The sequence below is a fragment of the Pseudoliparis swirei genome, chromosome 8 (genome assembly GCF_029220125.1).
Source record: "Pseudoliparis swirei isolate HS2019 ecotype Mariana Trench chromosome 8, NWPU_hadal_v1, whole genome shotgun sequence".
Taxonomy (NCBI): domain Eukaryota; kingdom Metazoa; phylum Chordata; class Actinopteri; order Perciformes; family Liparidae; genus Pseudoliparis; species Pseudoliparis swirei.
In genome coordinates, this window is record NC_079395.1 from 5,316,606 (window position 1) to 5,336,268 (window position 19,663).

Below are 19,663 nucleotides of genomic sequence, written 5' to 3' on the forward strand. Positions count from 1 at the left end.
TGCATTACAGAAAATAAAGAACTTTATCACAATATTCTAATTTTCTGAGACAGTCCTGTATACACATATATATATGTGGATGTGTTTATTACTCAAAGATGGTGAATGTGGTTATTTTGTTCCAACAAGGAAAGTTGTACACAAAGTAAACAGCGTGACCAAAGGCCTCGACCCCAACACGTTCATCCTGCAGCGGGTTTTCAACAACGTGTCATTTCATGGCCGCTTATCTCCGTGACGGAGGGATGAAGACTGACTTCCCCTCTTCTTCACTGTTCCGCAGACAAAGACTGGGATTTATTTGATGCAAGAAGGGAACGAGGATCCGTTTAATATTCGCCTGCACTTGGCCAAAGACATCCTGACCATTCAAGAGCAAGACGTCATCTGTGTGTCGGGGGAGCCTTTTTATTCCAGCGTGAGTAACCCCCGTCCGTCTCTCCGCCGCCGAACGCCGCCGCGGCACACACACACACACACACACACACACACACACACACACTTCACAAGGAGCCCGCGTCGGTCTCCGCGTCGCCTCTTTTGATTTCTCTTAACAAGCGTTCATCCGATTGACTTCACACTCGGCGTGAATTGCTAAGCACCCAGAGAAAGTCGAGCGTCGAGCGTGGAGTGTGAGCCCTTGAGATCTTTGCAACATATTTGTTCGCAGTGTGTTATGCAAGAGACACACACACACACACACACACACACACTGAGAGGGTACCTCTATTAACTGTTCCACTGCCGTACGGCATGCTGGATACACGAGCGTATGAGTTGCATGTGGTCCAATACATGAAGGTTACAGCTCAGACAACAAAGAACGGCTGCGCTAATAACAAGTATATACAAATCGGTTCATCGACTCCTCATCAATCACTTGTAGATGTTTAATATTGATTAGCCTGCTGGAGGATCATGTGGCCGAATGACTAAGCCGCACCTGTCATCCCGTCTCACAACTCTTTCGGCCTCCACGTTAATACATTTACTCCACTGAGGCCATTTCCTCTCTCAGGGAGTTATTCCTTCAGTGATGTAGCTGTAGGAACCTCAGAGATGGTGGTTCTGTCCTCTGGTGGCTAATTATCCTCAAGCGAGACGTTTCAGTCGTCCTGCGTTATCAGGGACTCCAGAGACTCGTAGCCTCGGTGACCAAGTTACACTTCTACATGTCGTATATATGTGTGTATATTTATATTTATGCATGTGTGTGTATATATATATATATATATGTGTCTATATATGTATATGTGTATATTTATGTATATGTGTATATTTATATATATATATGTGTGTATATGTATGTGTGTATATATATATATATGTGTGTGTGCATATATTTATGTGTGTATATATATGTGTTTATATTTATGTGTGTATATGTATGTATATATTTATACATATCTGTGTGTGTATATATATTTGTGTGTGTGTATGTATATACATATTTGTGGATATATATTATATATGTATGTGTCTATTTTTATATATATATGTTAACCCACCACGTCTTTGTCTATACTGTCTTAGATACAGTGTGTGTGTGTGTGTGTGTGTCACCCATGTACTGTATTGCTCTGGCTGTGCATTCTTCAGAATGGATCACTATATTTCAAATGTATGCAAACACACACACCTGTTTTGCTAAAATCAATGAACTAAATCAATACACTGTACTGTTGCACTTTATTTTCTATACCTCACAAATACAGATTTAATAGTGATTACATTTGAGTTCTGACAAAAGCAGACCCCCCCCACCCCCCACATGTCTCTCAGACCTCAGCACTCATTTCCCGCTTCCAACTGAATCTCTTCCAGGAAAGGACGGTAACGATCAGGAGGCAGACAATCGGAGGGTTCGGCCTGAGCATCAAGGTAATTTAGATCCCATCTCATTAGTGCCGCCCGTCCCCACCGCTTCAGATTTAGTCCGAACAAGTGTTATTGATCATTTTCTTGTCAAACTCAAATTACAGCTATCGCTGACGGGGACTCGCTGACAATCGAGTTGCCTCGGAGTGTTTCGTGGTCGTCTTGTAATTGTATTTCCCCCTCAGGGTGGAGCGGAGCACAACATCCCGGTCGTAATATCCAAGATATCAAAGGAACAAAAAGGTATATTGTTTACTTTTGGAAAGGATTTCCCGCTCCATCCATTCCCCTCGTTTGTTATTTATAGTAATTAATATTATTTACCTTTTTTCCTTTCCAGCTGAACTCTCTGGGCTGCTTTTCATTGGAGACGGCATCCTTCAGGTAAAATGCCAACGCTCTTGTTTACACACCTCGCGCGTGTTTAATAATTCATGTGCCACGTGGCCACACAACTGCATCCCCGAAATGTCACATCCCAAATCTTTCATTTGTTACACGTAATCACCACAAAAAAAACCATATTTTTTTCCGAGGCAGCCGGAGCACCGCTCTGTAGTCACGGCGGCGGATGAGACTTTCTTGTTTACGCTTTTCGTGCTTTTTCCTCATTAATCGTTTTTTTGACGTTACAGTGATGCAATGCCAGCAGTATTGTTTTGGGTAACCCTTCTTCCTGTTGTTTTCCAGATAAATGGGATAAACGTCAGAAGTTATCGCCACGAGGAAGTGGTAAGCTGTCGTCTCGTATCTCGCGTTTTGCGACGCCGCTCTTTCAGCGGCTTATCGTGGCTCACTTATGGATTTGTATCTTTTTGGCATGTAAAGCCAATTGTTTCCATTTATTTATTTATTTATTTATTCTGTGTTTGCAACTGCAAGTCTTGTGTGTGTGTGTGCGCAAGTCTGTAAATCTCTTATCTCGGCTTTCCACTCTAAGAGAGGCGTTAGTGTTTCCTTACAGCATGCGGTGTCTCATACCCGGAGCGGTTTACAGCTTCTGAAAACCAACAAAAAACAACCACAAAAAAAGCCATCTGCTGTTTGTTTGTTTTTTAAACTTTCCAGGTCCAGGTTTTGAGAAACGCCGGTGAAGAAGTGACTCTCAACGTCTCGTTCCTCAAGAAGACTCCAGCCTTTCTGAAGCTGCCCGTGTGTGAAGACTGCACATGTAAGACAACCTCCACACGGGCGCTTTAATTAAGGTCTTATAATTGCGGTCAAAAATAATGAACCGAGAGTGTTTATTTATAGCCGGTGTGAATTCCCGTCTAGAATCGGTTGTCCGGGTGACGATGAACTCGTCGCGAAGAGCCGCTTCGGGAATAAGAGAATATACATTCGCTTTCACTTTGCTGAAGGTATCGAGGTGGCGGATGAAGACTGCGCTCAAAAAAACCGGTGGACGCTGCCCATTGTGGTGCGGTTTATTGATCGTGCGAAGGAGAGCGCTCCGGCACTCGTCGCCCGACTTCAAAGCTTTCGTGAAATCCTTTCATACGCGTATGTAGGCCGCGTTGACCGGCCGTCAAAGCAGACGACCGAATACAGATTGTCAGCGAGCGGGAGAACAGAGGAGCGCCCTTTAGCTGCAGGTGGAAGCCATGAAAGCAATGTTTTCAGTTTGGAGGGTTTATTGTCTTGTGTGTGTGTGTGTGTGTGTGTGTGCATTCAGGCATCCCCAGTGACCAGAGCAGCGGGACCTCCTCACCTCTGTGCGATAGCGGCCTGCACTTGAACTACCATCCTAACACGGTAATGTTTTCCCCCGTGAGCTCCTTGTGTGACGGACCGATTCTATAACCGTCTCTCTGTAACCACGAAACCCCGGTGCCGGGAAGCTGTTTCCATGCAACGGTCGCTGCGATGCTCTATCTTTTTTGGGGTGGAGGGGGAATCGGCTGCAGCAGAACTCTTGCGTGTCGATTGTTTTTAAATGTGCGAGGTGGGGGAAGCGACGGGCTCCTCCTGAAGCTGCGGTTGTCCGTCCCGCAGGACACGCTGTCCTGCTCGTCCTGGCCCGCGTCCCCGGGGCTCCGCTGGGAGAAGCGATGGGTGGACCTGCGCCTCATTCCACTGCTTCACTCGCGCCTGTCGCGGTACAACCCGGGCTCTGACGTCTGCAGGTGAGCGGCGGGACTTCGTCTCGAGGGGTCGACGACGGCCGTTCAGAGCGGGTGTCTATCTAGATGAGGCTCTACGGGCCGGCAGTGATAACATCTCCGACTCGTCAATTGCATGGCTTTTTCTTCTTCTTTTTTTAACTGGCGTCCTTCATCTAGAAAAATATATTTATTCTCCCATTTAGTCGTTTCTCCTTTAAACACAATTAGACTAGAACGGGCACTCGGTAGAGCGCATACCTTCGCATATCACAGGATTGGGCATTGAATTATGAACATTTTGGCATTAGTTGCATGCCAATTGGATAAAAATTGACCACGCTATGGTGAAAAGAAAATTATGACCTTGACCTTTGACCCGATCGATCCCAAAATCTAATCAAATGGTCCCCGGATAATAACCTATCATCCCACCAAATTTCATGCGATTCGGTTTAATACTTTTTTTGTTATGTGAATAACACGCATACAAATAAATAAATAAATACACGGCGATCAAAACATTACCTTCCGCATTTTCAATGCGAAGGTAATAAGCAAAATATGGTGTTGCGGTTGGACACAGACTGCGTAGTGGATGCTTGACTTTTAGCCATTTAGCTGTCAATAAATGCATTTAAATGTTGCTCCACTGCGGATGATAGAAACGGCATCTTGTGTATTGCCTCTAAATGGACCACACTTGTGGTTTTGCATGTTTTGGTCCACTTAACTGAAAATTGCGTGAGTATTGTGCATGTTTAGATTGATTAGACTTGTAGTGGGCAATGGTTTCACTTTAATTGAGGACAACATGACCATTGAATGAACATCTTTGTGCACATCAGACTGAAAACATATCCTAATAGAAATGCTTAGCTTTATACTTTTTGAAAACGTCAAATCAGAACCTTTTATTGCCAAGTACGCTTTCACATGCAAGGAATTTGTCGTGGCAAATAGACAACTAGAACGGGCACTCGGTAGAGCGCATACCTTCGCATATCACAAGATTGGGCATTGAATTATGAACATTTTGGCATTAGTTGCATGCCAATTGGACAAAAATGTATCGTGCTATGGTAAAAAAAAGATTTTGACCTTTCCATGACCTTGACCTTGACCTTTGACCCGATTGATCCCAAAGTCTAATCAATGGTCCCCGGATAATAACCAATCATCCCACCAAATTCCATGTGATTCAAGAAGATTTGACCTGTTCATGACCTTTGACCCGATCGATCCCAAAATCTAATCAACTGGTCCCCGGATAATAAACAATCATCCCACCAAATTTCATGCGATTCGGTTCAATACTTTTTGAGTTCTGCGAACGATTTTGACCTGTTCATGACCTTTGACCCGATCGATCCCAAAATCTAATCAACTGGTCCCCGGATAATAAACAATCATCCCACCAAATTGCATGCGATTCGGTTCAATGCTTTTTGAGTTTTGCGAATAACACGCATACAAATAAATAAATAAATACACGGCGATCAAAACATAACCTTCCGGCATTTTCAATGCGAAGGTAATAACATTAAACAAAGGATTAAGAATATACAATAAACAATGAAGTGCACAGACAGGCATGTCGCTAGGGATGGGAATCGAGAACCGGTTCTGTTTCAGAACCGGTTCCCAGTGAACCGATTGTTTGGGATCGTCTGCTCACGGTCCTCTGTGGCGTTGCGCATGCGCGAATTTTTTTAGTTTCTTCTTCAGACTGCAGCAAACATGGCAACTAGGCAGAAGCGCTCTAAAGTTTGGCTCTATTTCACACGACAAAATGACAACTACGCCACTTGTAACGTGTGTAAAAAGTCTATTTCGTCGAAGGGAGGAAATACAACAAATATGAATAAGCATTTGAACACAGCGTGGAATTAAATGACAGGAATGTCATGTGTTCGATGCAGCAGCTCAGCTAACGTCGGCGCTTCATCTCTTTCTGTCCAAGGTAAACTCCTCCAAAGTGATCACAACCACTCACTGTGTGAAGCCATTTGCCTTTATTGTGTGGAGTCGATCAAGTTATCTTCTGTCCTTCGTTTGAAGCATACATTTGAGCTCCGGCATTGGTCCCATTATTGATCACTTCACGTTTGGATTGAAAGTCCAGTTTTGAGAAATGTTTGATCGTAACGGTGTTAATTATCGGAGGGCGTGTGTTATCAGCAAACGTTCGCGTTATCGTGTTAACCCATTATTAAACTGAGCATATCGATTTTTAATCCATTATTAAACTTAGCATATAGCTACGCTAGCTTAGCTATAGAATCTTCCATTTTCAGCCCCCTACATTGAGGCAGAGGTCGTGTTTGCCTCCCCTCTTAATGTGGCTTTGTCAGCTCAGCAAATTCAGCGATTTTGTTAGTGCCATTTGTTTAATTGTGTAAACCAGCTTTCACTCTATAAATAATCTCCATTGCCGTCCAATTTAGCTGATGAGGTTCAGAGTCAGACCGGTTCAGAGGCTGGTAGTCTGTCTGGGTCACAGGCTACAGCACGTCTTGTACACCTCCTCATATCTTTGTGTTCATCCTCCACCCCATCTGAGAGAGTGTTCTCCACGGCTGGAGACACAATAAGTCCTGAGAGATCGCGTATCCTCCCGGAGAAAGCAGACATGCTTATTTTTCTGCACAAGAATTGTTGATGATCCATACAATTGATGGTTGCACACTTGGTATTTGCCACTGCTAGTTTCATTTTGGCAGCTCAGTTCATATACCCTTTAAAAAAAAGGAAGGAGCACTATAATTTCTAGGAACATGTTTAAATTAAACAGAATACATTTTATTTAAGTTATGTAAGTTTTATTTTAAGTTCAAGAGGAATATGTATAAATGTTTTTGGTTATTTAAAAAAATGTAAATGTGTATGTATACATACTGTATATGGTGTGTGCAGCATTATAGAAAATTATATAAAAGAAAATTAATGTAAATAAACCCGTTTGTGCTCTTTTTTTCACCCCTTGCCCAATAAGAATCGATAAAAGAATCGATATCGAATCGATAAGCAGGAATCGATAAGGCATCGGAATCGTTAAAATCGTACCAATTCTCATCGCTACATGTCGCAGTACTTTAAATAGTGTAACACGTATTTTAAAAGCATCAATAATGCATATTTGTGATCACGATGCATCGACGTGTGTGAAACGGGTCCTTCGGATGTGATGAGCCTCAGATGTGATGAATTTGTGGTTTCCCCCTTCATAGTGTGGCTGCATCAGGCGAAAAAAAGCTCAAAAGAAATACTGAACATTATCTGTCGGCACCAGACGGCCGTTAGCGTTAGCTGCTGAGCGTAGTGGCACATTTAGTATCTAAAAAGACACATTTGTCACACCGAAAACAGCTAAAAGAGTGTTAATGTTTGACTCATTCAGTCGGATAGTAACACGGCTTCTACTGCGGGGTGCGTAAATGAGCTGTTTGCAGACAAGTTTGCTATATCAACCTAAAAAGGGGATAATATATACCAGTATATATACCAGTGTTGCCTCCATTGCCCCCAAGAGGCCAAAACAATCAATAACAAAGATGTCGGACGAGAGTGAATTGTACGTGATGAAATTAAATGGAATAAGAGCTTCGACCACGCCGAACAAAGTAAAGTTGAGAAATATTACATATTGCCAGTAAGTTTCTAATCCCCGACTGACATGAATGGAAAGCGACGGCGTCCTCCTCCATACGAAATCAATAAAAGGATTTTTTTTTCCCGGTCGGTATGTAATTTGTCGTTCATCAATGCTGAATATCATCTTTCCGCTTCCTTCAGGAATCACGCCTTCCAGCTCATAGCTGTGGACGGAGTGTGCAGCGGCGTGATCCAGTTCCCCACGGCGGAGGACTGCTTGGACTGGCTCCAGGCGTTGGCGAGCAACATCTCCAGCCTCACCCAGCACAATGTGAGTGTGAAGGAAATAATAAATAATGGTAACGCTCGTCCGCTCGCCCTGAACCAACAATAACACCGCGTCGGGCCGGGGAGTCGACGCGGAAGAGTTTCAATTTGCGCGCGTCGTCTCGGAGTCCCCTTTTGCAAATGTCACAGCGCGGCGTGGACGCATACTAATGTCTTCTCACGCCATCGGTGGAGGACTCGCTTATTTCCACGAGCCCGGAGGTCACAACCACAGCGGTTTGCGCTGCACTTCACTCCCTCCCTCCCTCCCTCCCACAAACCCGTGAGCTTATTATCTATAATTCAACATAATGCGTTGTGTCTTTCTCTTGTTGTGAGCGTATTGTCGGGGACACGAAGCGCGTGTCAAGATGGGCGATGCTGCTCGCGAGATGGGAGGGAGGTCGAACAGACACACTGATAACACAAACAGACGGACACACAGACGGACACACAGACACACACACAGACGGACACACAGACAGACACACAGACGGACACACAGACAGACAGACACAGACACACAGACAGACAGACAGACAGACACACAGACAGACACACAGACAGACACACAGACAGACACACAGACAGACACACAGACAGACACACAGACAGACACACAGACAGACACACAGACAGACACACAGACAGACACACAGACAGACAGACAGACAGACAGACAGACAGACACACAGACAGACACACAGACAGACACACAGACAGACACACAGACAGACACACAGACAGACACACACAGACAGACAGACAGACAGACAGACAGACAGACACACAGACAGACAGACAGACACACAGACACACACACAGACACACACACAGACAGACAGACAGACACACAGACAGACACACAGACAGACACACACAGACAGACACACAGACACACAGACACACAGACAGACACACAGACAGACACACAGACAGACACACAGACAGACACACAGACAGACACACAGACAGACACAGACAGACACACAGACAGACACACAGACAGACACACAGACAGACACACAGACAGACACACAGACAGACACACAGACAGACAGACACACACACACACACACAGACACACAGACAGACAGACAGACAGACACACAGACAGACAGACAGACAGACACACACACACACACACACACACAGACAGACAGACAGAGTCTCTCTATAAGTTACATTTCGTGAAGTCTATTAAGCCGACGTCTATAAATATATGTTAGCGGTCTGTTCCGTGGAGTGAGAAATGTGGATTTGTACTGATTGTATGTGTGTGAGTAAGAGAGAGAGAGAGTCTCTAGAGAATAATGGAGGTTGGTTCATTGGAGTGGCTGAAGTGAGGGACACACTGATCACTGCCTGCCAGACTGGCCTCAACAATGCAGAGTGAATTTCTGGTTCTCTGGCCTTTTGCTTCTGCCGAGGCGACTGAGCTACAGCAGCCGTCCAGGATGAGGAACATAAAGATTTCTGCCGGTGAAAACAGATGTCTAATTTGTTTTTCTCAGTTAAGACCGGCGCTACGTTTAAAGAAGGAGATCGGTTGTTGTCACTAGCATCTTAGGTTAGAGTGTCGGCTTTCAGCTGCTTATTAGCTCTAATAAACAAACGGAGGCTGAGGAGAATGGGATTCGCTCTGCAGGTATTTAGTCATAAAGTATTAGTCGAGCGTAGATTTGAAAAGTGAAGGGATCCCCAGAGTTGTTGTATATTTCATCCACATATGTCCATGTTTCACCCTCATATAGGATTGTGACCTTAAATGTCGAGTAGTTGACAGGCATCACACTTTAGAAAAACAATATGACCGAAAAAAGCAGAATTTCAGTTTATTTTATAAAGGCGAATATCACAAATTACGAATTTGCCTCAGAGCGCTTTACAATCTGTACACATACGACATCCCTGACCTTTGACCTCACATCGAATCAGAGGAAAAACTCAAGAAAATAGGAACACAACTTTCACGGAGAAAAAAAGTGAAGAACCCTTCAGGAGAGCAACAGAGGAGGATCCCTCTCAGGATGAAGTGAACAATAGAGGTCATGTGACCAGAATGAAGCATTACAGAGCTACATAAACACATTCAATGAATATGACAGTGTGTATGAATAGTTGGTAGTAGGCATGGACCACGATCCAGACCTCCACGATCCATGACAGGAGGCGTCAGACCCAGACAGGTGCAGTGGACCCTGTGAGACGTCACAAAGACTCTGGGGAGGAAGTAGAGTTCAGTGTATCCTAAAACGTCCCCCAGCAGCCTATAAGCCTATCGCAGCATCTCTAGGGTCGGGAACAGAGGAAAGTCTTCAGTCTAATCTTAAACGAGGTGACTGTGTCTGCCTCCCGGACTGAAGGTGGAAGCTGGTTCCATAAACGAGGAGCTTGATAACTGAAGACTCTGGCTCCCATCCTACTTTTTAAGACTCTCGGAACAACAATCCACCATCGTTCATCTAAATCGCCTCCATCAGGGTGACGGCAATAACATTGTTTTATGTTTTCTACGTCAAATTTAAGATTTATATTTTGTGATGCTGTTTTTTTTGTCGTATAATGTGTCTTTTGGTGATTATGTGATGCATTTGAATGCCTCTTTGTTTTACATTTCACTGCCGCACAGCCTATTGTCCTTTTAGGGACAAATAAAGTGATTGATTGATTTATTAGGATGAGGATCAGCCAGAGTCCCACAAAGACCTTAAAGCAACAAGAACCATAAAACTTGAGGATACGTGAGTGGCTTGTTTTATCAAGCGTTCCCCTGCTTTTCAAAGTCAAAATTAACTGTTTTGTGTGTGAATAGAATAATTGGGCACCACAGGAAACCTTACAAATGAGACGTAAAAATGGAGAAAAATAGCATAAAAATATATGAACGCCATAATTAAAATTGTGATAGCCGTCATAAAATTTAGCTGAGCTGGTTGTAGTAAAATACTTTGTGTTGAACAAATGTCATTAAATTACTGGACAGAATGGTGCATCAATGTTATAGTGTTACAGGACGGTGGCATATCAATGTGGAATATGTATGAAATAAGTCATTTAAATTAAAATGCTCTTTAAAAAGCCACAGTATGGTGTCCATGGGGCACTTTGGGAACACGCTTTTCAATCTCAATGTTTTAAAATGTACCAGTAAGTTGTGTTTTGAGAAATTGGCGACCAATTCATGGCCCGAAATAAATACGTGTTGAATATTTGTTAAAGTCGTAACCAAATGAACCGGAAACAAAATCAAAAAGGGAAATGTGTGACGTCTCTTTAACACGTATATATGTAATTATTATTAAACTGACATAACATCCTAACTACTGGCCACCAAATGTTTTGTTTCATCGAGGCCCGGTTTCCTGCCTAGCAACCCCTTTGGAAAGTTAGTGTTGAGCCATATGATAAAGCATTATCTGATCACAAAAAGGTATTAAATGGTTATATTATACTCTGATCACAGCAATAAGTAAAGTTGTTTTCACTTGACGTGCTTTCCTCGTCTTCTGTATTATATTCTGATTCGCCAAATAATTCAGCAAATCGTGTGCATAATGGGCGATGTCTATTAAGTCCCATCACAGACGGCCACAGAGCACATCAATTACATTAGAGGCCAAATCCGTCTCTTATCTTTCTGAAAATGTCTCTTATCAGACGCTCATTTAGGCCGATTAGGATGTAATTTGTTCTCTCTGCCAACCGACTTCAGCCACGCCGCTTCAAACCGAGTCGTAGGAAGCATTGGCCGCAGCAGACCTGGGATCAGCGTGTCCACTGGAGAGACTCTGACGCTGCATTAGAACTATGGAGGACTTAAAATGTCTTAAGTATAACTTATATTTATTTATTCCTGTATTTATTTATTCATACATTTATTTAAGCATTTATTTATTTTTTCTTGAGTTTATTTATACATTTATTTATTTATACATTTATTTAAGCATTTATTCTTGTATTTATTTATTTATCCGTTTATTTAAGTATTTATGTATTTATTCCTGTATTTATTTATGTGTACATTTATTTAAGCATTAATTAATTTATTCCTATATTTATTCATGCATTTATTTATTTATATTTAAGACATTCTAAGTCCTCCATATAGAACGACTCCGTTACTCGAGTACATGTAATGGAGTGTTCCTCCATTCCTTTAGGGTACCTTTACACCTCCCAGTTAAAGTTCCCCTGGATGTGTTCTTGGCCTAAAGGAGTTGGCTCCCATGTTGACGTTTATCTGGCTGCTTCGTCTCAGTTCCTCCACTGTGGGGAAAGAGCAGCCGTGACTCGCCTCTTTTAGGAGGACGAGCTCTGGTCTGGGCGGCTTCGTTTGGTTCTCAGGGTTCATACGGTCATGGAAAACCTGGACAAGTCATGGGATTTAAAAATAATGGGGATTTCCAGAACTGGAAAAGTCCTTTAAAAAAATGAAATCTCAAAAGTTTTGGTAAAGTCATGGACATTTGTTATATTCACGTTGAGTTTGAAGTGATTGATGTGTTTTTTTAAAGAAAGACACTCAGAATATAAGCCGGCATACACTCAAGTTTAGGGTTAAACAATCAAACTGCTGTCTCAGTGTCATTTAAGGTTATACTGTATGCTTTGGAGTTGTCATTGTTAGTTTAAATACACCTTGTTTTCACTTTTTCATGTATACACTGAGACTTCACAAAATATTTGGTCATGGAAAATTGTTTTAAAGTCCTAGAAACCCTTTAGTCAACATGGACTGATGCTAAGAAATAGTTCTGTTGCTCGTATTAAGTCTAGTATCGGATTAGGGGAACGGTACCTGTGATCCGAGCAGAACGTTTTAATTTAAAGCCTGACTGCTCTCTCGGTAGTTACCCCCCCCCCCTCCCCCGTTATCTTCAGAGAGAATGGATTTCTTTAAATGGATATCTTTTTTTTTTTCTTCTTTTCGCTTTAAAGGAAGCGCCTCGGGGTCCGTGTGGAAATGACGATCCATCTCGTTGTGTAATTTGCATGCATTGACTAAATGAAGTCGCTCTAGCCGTATTCACTCAGCGCTGCGGTTAAGTAAGGTTGATTTATTTATTTATTTAATCTGTTGGCGCCGATACTCTGAGGCCGAGTCCCCACGTGGGTCTCGCCACTATTTGGTGCTCTGCCAGTAAATCGGTGTCTGATGGTTGGAAGAAGGTATTTCAAAAGAGTTATTGATGTTCTTCTTAACTTTTCACAGGTGAAGAAGATTAACCGGAATTTCCCAGTTAACCAGCAGGTAAGGTGTTTCTCCACTAAGCCCCGCCCACTCCTCCTCCACCTCACCCCGGCTGCTTGTTTTGATGACCTCGTTGTGCCTTGGCTGACGTTTAATTTGTGCATTTTATCCTCATCTATCACATCACAAGTAAATGTAATCGGGTCAGACAGTCACGGTGCAATCTTTCCAACTATTGCAACGCGAGGAGAACGTTTGCGTCATTTAAAAAACATCCGCTGAGAAACGATCAGAAAAGGAAACTCGAGTGCCTCCAGTCGGCCGGCGTCGTCTAAACACCGAGGTAATGCGACGCTCTGGTTTTTATTACTCATTTATTTTCGTGCCGCACAAAGAAAAACAAACAAACCTGTGAATTCACTTGACAATTCTGTTAAGAGAGAAAGCGGCGTGAGACGTGGCGACGTGTCCCCAATCTTTCGCTCCAAGGACTCGAGCAAACCTTTTACGTTGGTTGCAATCACCCAGAATGACTTAATGAGAGCTGATGATGAGATTCACTTGATTACAAATAAAATAATCATGTCTCTGAATACTTGCTTTACTTTCGCTTATATCTTCCCATCTGTTTTCTCTCGCCTGAATACTTAACTGTAGGTGCATGTGGGCAATATGGCAATAATAACCGTGATGGATGTCGTGTCTTCAGTACCTCTGGTTCTATGAGACGGCTGTAGGAAATATTACAAGAGTGATAATATTGGATTTTTATGTGATTTCTTTTATTTTTTTATACCTAGATCTTCTCCGAGATAAAAAGTAAAGATAGGAGTACCTGAATGGTAATCTTTAAAGCCCCGGATCATTTTCATTCAAAAGTACCTTTCAATTAAGTTAAATATTCAAGACCTAAGCAACCAAGTTCAAATTTAGAGAGGGAGAAAACACATTTAAGAGTTTATTATTAATTTCCTCTGTAATTGTGATTTGATCCCTGTAATGTAAGCAAACTCTATTTATACAAATACTGTAAATATACACCTTTTTTAAATATTTGATGTGTTGTGCTTTAATCCAACTGAGCTCAAATACAATAATAATAATGTGAAAATAGCGAAATATGGACATTTTAGTGAAGTGAAATAGTTGATCACATCCATGCTGAAACAAAAGACATTTTTAAATGTTATGTTATTTGCACCAATGACATGATTGCTGCACGCATGCTTGAAACTGTGTGGCAGACTCTTCACCACGACACCGTGTATGTTATTAAGCATTGATAACACGCTATAGTGTATGTTATTAAGCATTGATAACATGCTATAGTGTATGTTATTAAGCATTGATAACATGCTATAGTGTATGTTATTAAGCATTGATAACATGCTATAGTGTATGTTATTAAGCATTGATAACACGCTATAGTGTATGTTATTAAGCATTGATAACATGCTATAGTGTATGTTATTAAGCATTGATAACATGCTATAGTGTATGTTATTAAGCATTAATAACATGCTACCGTGCATGTTATTAAGCATTGATCCTACTGATGCATCATTGACACTGAAAACAAAGTGTCAGAAGTATTGATCAATTTAGTACAGATCCAAAAGAGAGTATTCTGATATTTGTACCCCATCTTTTTGCCTGTTCTACGGTCCCTCACCACCACTCGTCTCTCTTTCCCCGTTCAGATCATCTACATGGGCTGGGTGGAGGAGAAGGAGCAGGACTCCGTCCTGGACCGCATGTATTCGCCCAAGTTCCTCGCCCTGCGGGGTTCCTCCCTCTTTAAGTTTTCGGCGCCTCCTGTAAGTTTCCACTCGAATCCTCGTGCGACTCACTTTTCCTCTTTCCCGCATCAGAAGACTGCGTTTGAATCGAATGTTTTTCACGTTAATGTATTGTTGAAGGGGGAAAAATGTTTTCCTCCTGGGGGAGAAGGAAAAAAAAGAAGAAGGAAGAAGCGGCGCACTCATCATCTTTTGTGCCGCATTGATCTTCCTCCTGATTGATGAGCATCATTAAATCTGTTTACATTCTGCCAGCCACTTAAGTGATTATGACAAGAAGGATAAGTTGTTGATGGTGCTGGAGATGAGAAGAGATTGATGGAAAACTTGAATTTGCCGGCTCAACTTGAATTTGCCCCTATAAATGGAATATGCTAATAGAGTGTCGCCCAGAAGCTCGTTCAGACGGCGCGAGGAGCTTCTTCTTCATCACAGGAAGACCGGTCGCCGACAGTTTGAGGAATATCACCCCTCGAATGGCACGCTTAGAAATAAATCAATGATAACGGTTCATCAATATTTGACCCCTGGAAACTCCCCCCGCCCCCGAGTTTACCAACTGTCACGAGGCGCCTGGCAGGTTGACGGATTGGTCAACTGGTTTCTGCCCAGTTGGGCTACTTTTGATAAAGTTAATGGGAAGCAGCGCAGGTAGAGAGGATATCGATTTAAAAAAGGATAATTAGGATTCAAATATTGTGAAACGGGTTTCTTTTGTCAAAGTGAAGCATGCCATTTAAATATACAAAACATTTAAGTCTAAACTAAATATGTCAACCGTGTTTTGCTCGGCCAACTTTTTCTCGCATTTCTAAATCATTTAAGAGTTGTGTTGCAAGGAAAAACATTTAAAAACTGTTTTATTTATAAAACTGTATTGCAACACATGAGCGGTGCTATTTCTGTTTCACAGAGTGTTATCGTTAACCTTCTGGCTGATGAAAGCTGCTGCCATAATTCAGTTTTTAAATTGAAGAACGTAATTTGCAGAAATGTATTAAAATAAATGTCGTGAAAATCTGCCAAAATTGATTGTTGTAAATTGTCATATGGAGCGCTTGACATGTGTAGCAACAGTTCAATCACTTTGACTGTTTCTTTCCTGTTTATTTTTTTTTAGATAGAGCCATTCTTCTCATCAAAATGTACTTGACATTTTGTTTTTCAGGTGACCACATGGGACTGGACCAGAGCAGAGAAAAGCTTCTCGGTGTACGAAATCATATGCAAGATTTTAAAGGTAAGGTTTCTTTTTTATTTTATTCGAAGAAGCCACAGGATACATTGAGAGAAAATGAAGCGGAAAACTGAGCAACGCACTTATATAACCCATAATAATTATTATTTATCTGCATATGTTCCAATTCAAGCCACGGTTCAGATTTCATTGTTCATTCTCCTCAAGTCGAAGGTCACTCTGCTCGATCTACAATTTATTATGTCGAAGCTCAGGATGGCAAATTGGATTCGCATAATAAATCCGACAGAAGTTCATCTACTCTGCTATAGCCGTTACACAATGCTATTTAGGTAGAGTTCCAAAAAAGATAGATTATGGTAAAACATTGCGCCGTTCAGGTTGCGCTTGATATACTTTACCTTCATGTAGGTGTTGGTTATGTGGAGTCCAATAATTGGAGTGCTTTTAAAGCCGCCGCCGGAGTGAATCGACCTCTTGCTGTTGCTTTGTCTTATTTCCACGTCACTCTGCCCATCTGTACCTGATCAGCATGGCAGCCGTACTGTCTCATCTTAGGATAATGACCTTCTGGACGAGAGGAAGCACTGCTTCAGCGTCCAGACGGAGAGCGGCGAGGACCTGTTCTTCGGCGTGGAGCTGGAGGGCGAGCTGCTGATCTGGGAAAAGGCGTTTCAGATGGCCACGTTCCTGGAGGTGGAGAGGATACAGGTCCGCACCTGAACAGTAGGCAGCGTTGTTGGCGATGCAACAACAGAAATGGTCCCCCGTACCCTTTGTCAAAGAAACAATCACTTGTGGAGACAAATTATAACAAAGGACAGGATGAAGACTGATTGATAGGTGTTATAATTCTCAGGATCTTTCGATATCTACTCATCGAAGGACCTGAAGACAAATGTCTCCTGGATCCTCCTTCTTGGTTCCCTTAAATACATGCGTTCCATTGACTCTTCAGTTCACCCTTGGCAGACTCCTGAGGGACTCTGTGTAACGGTGACTCTTCAGTTCACCCTTGAGGGACTCCGTGTAACGGTGACTCTTCAGTTCACCCTTGAGGGACTCCGTGTAACGGTGACTCTTCAGTTCACCCTTGAGGGACTCCGTGTAACGGTGACTCATCAGTTGACCCTTGGTAGACTCCTGAGGGACTCCGTGTATCGGTGACTCTTCTTGCAAGAATAAATGATTTCATAGACAAGTTCTGGTTCTTCGATATTCGTCCTGTCAGTTTAAGAAGACTCAACATTGGGTTGTGGACACATTTTGCCGTCACAGCCGTGTGAAGGGAACTGTGATTGGTTTTAAGCCAGCGCGGTTTTCGGCTCAGGCCATTTTATTTTTTTTGTTAACTGGGAAAAATAAGGGCTTCTGTGTCCTCCTTAACATCTTGTGCTCCTATTCTGCGCAGTGTAAAACGTATGCCTGCATCATGGAGAGCCACCTCATGGGGCTAACGGTAGACTTCAGCATGGGCTTCGTGTGCTTTGATGCCGCTTCAAAGGTGAGCGTGACACACTATCATCCATACAAGTAGGGAAGAGAGTCTGTACTGGACACACACGCGGTGAGATGAAACCAATCACGATGCCGCAGCCTCGAGTTCCCTCTTTTTCGCTTTTTTTGTGTGCTACTAACATGCACTTGCGTGCATTTTTTGGGAGTGTGAGCCCATTTGTTTTTGCCGGCTGGCTCCTCATCCCCGGACTGGAACCTCCCACAGCTCATGTTGGCCTTTCCTCCAGGTCAGCTGTGCCAACTGGTGCACATTATGTGGATGGGCAGGACACGGGGCGCCGCCATATTGTTCTATAAGATCTTGGCCCCGTTCTTGCAATGTGTGTGTGTGTGTCCCCCGTATTGTTTACAGAGAGAAATGCACCAAACACGATCCATATGTCAACTCCCGATTGCAGACAAAACGCTGGGTGGGATTACTTGGTATACTGCTGTTGGAAAACTTCAAAAAGCAAGTTTGAGAATTGGTTTCAATCAGAAACGGCGTTAATATCATAACTCTGTTTGACAAGTGCACATGTATCTGTTGGCTGAGATGTTTGAGTCTATTTTTGTTTAGATTTTAATTTTTTTACCAAATATAAGGCAAAATGTCAAAAACAAAAATACATATATAAAAAGGGTATCATAAGAAATGTAAAAGCGTAAAACAAACCACGCTCTTACTGCATAATATTTCTACATATCTAATGATTGTTTTTCACAAAGAAAGAAGCCCATTCGGTAGAGCCTCAAAGGTCCAAAGCTCTGACACCGGAGACGTTATACAGCGTGAGCAGCTACATAAACCGAGAGAGGGAAACGGGTACATTCATGACAATTAACTGCATCAGAAAGGCCATACAAATAATGAAGCTCGGTCCTGTAAATCCTTCTTTTTAATCTATATTAAAGGGTGGAGTTGGGTGCCAGACAGGAGAGTAATTGTACTCATTTTAAGAGGATGCTACCTAAAAATAGTTCAGAGGATTAGCCCGGATAGCCTGCTAACCCTGCTGCAGTAGGCACACAAAAAAAGATACATAAATTACACTCAACAAATACATTTTCATCCACTTTTTACTGCCGGGTCTGTCTTAAATAGAAATGGTCAAATAAAAAAAAGGTTTACGGTGTATACTCGATACGGTCTTATGCACGATGTCCATTAACGAAAGATAAATACAGAGTCTGGATATGTAAATGAAATGCCCTTTAATTCAAGTAATTAAATGAAATGATGACTCCAGAGACATGTTGAGTGTTGTGGGTCAGAGGGGTGGACGGGGCTATTCTGTGCTTTTCCTCTTTCCACCAGAGTGTAATACAAATGAGGGCAGAAATGAAAGATGATCGCATGCTGGGTCAACTGCATTATTGCTACGGTGAGGAAATAATACATCAGTGTTATGTACCGGAAAAATCCTGTGCGGTCCTGGAATATTATTTTGACATTTTTCCTTGAGCTAAGAATAAAGAACGAGGCTAAAATAATCCACAACCTACCAGTTGATTATGATCCTGCATGAATAGATGACCGGGCTGCTGTGGGAACCCCCCTCTCCCCCTGGTTCTGGTCACATGGTGCAAGAGCAGGTTGGATGGCGTGTTGCGTAACGTCGTTCGATTTCTTGTTTCAAGCGGTTAAACGACTCTGTTGACAATTCCTAAGCATGTAAGAGATGATTTCATAGATCCGTTGTGGCCACAGATTGCACATCTTTTTAAATTGGACATCTCCAGAGGGGAACACATCGGCGTGACCCCTGTCCGTCATGCCAGGGAATCCTGGAAAAGACCAGCGCTTCAACATCGAAAGGCATGTCTGTCTTTTTATTTAGAAAACAAAGAACAAGAAAAAGTCCTCTATTGTTCTGGTAATGAAACAATCGGCCATCCCAGGTGCATGCTGGTCCTTCACCTGCCTACCTTTTAATAAAACCTGCGCCTGGTAGTGCTGCTAATTCCTACAAAGAATTATTATCTAAACAAATACAAAGCAAAAGAACACACACGATCTTACTTGATTCGTATAAAGCAAATATCTCAATCGAATTAATAAAAAATTGCTCCT

The 19,663-nt window shown here is 42.4% G+C and overlaps 1 protein-coding gene across 2 annotated transcripts in view; it reads left to right on the plus strand.

Annotated features, from left to right (window-relative positions):
- The window catches only part of sntg1 (syntrophin, gamma 1), a 37,143-nt gene that overhangs the window by 13,967 nt on the left and 3,513 nt on the right, over positions 1–19,663 (plus strand). The window contains exons 4-17 of one of the 2 annotated variants that reach the window (XR_008832634.1): positions 284–418; positions 1,825–1,881; positions 2,064–2,121; positions 2,219–2,262; positions 2,569–2,610; positions 2,947–3,049; positions 3,554–3,633; positions 3,874–4,004; positions 7,776–7,905; positions 13,117–13,155; positions 14,796–14,912; positions 16,063–16,134; positions 16,651–16,803; positions 17,504–18,065. Coding sequence is in view for 1 of the 2 variants with exons in the window: in XM_056421696.1 (XP_056277671.1) it covers positions 284–418; positions 1,825–1,881; positions 2,064–2,121; positions 2,219–2,262; positions 2,569–2,610; positions 2,947–3,049; positions 3,554–3,633; positions 3,874–4,004; positions 7,776–7,905; positions 13,117–13,155; positions 14,796–14,912; positions 16,063–16,134; positions 16,651–16,803; positions 17,504–17,596 (1,254 nt within the window). In the remaining variant the exon portion in view is untranslated. The remainder of the gene's footprint in view (positions 1–283; positions 419–1,824; positions 1,882–2,063; positions 2,122–2,218; positions 2,263–2,568; positions 2,611–2,946; positions 3,050–3,553; positions 3,634–3,873; positions 4,005–7,775; positions 7,906–13,116; positions 13,156–14,795; positions 14,913–16,062; positions 16,135–16,650; positions 16,804–17,503; positions 18,066–19,663) is intronic. The other variant, XM_056421696.1, reaches the window with a different exon arrangement.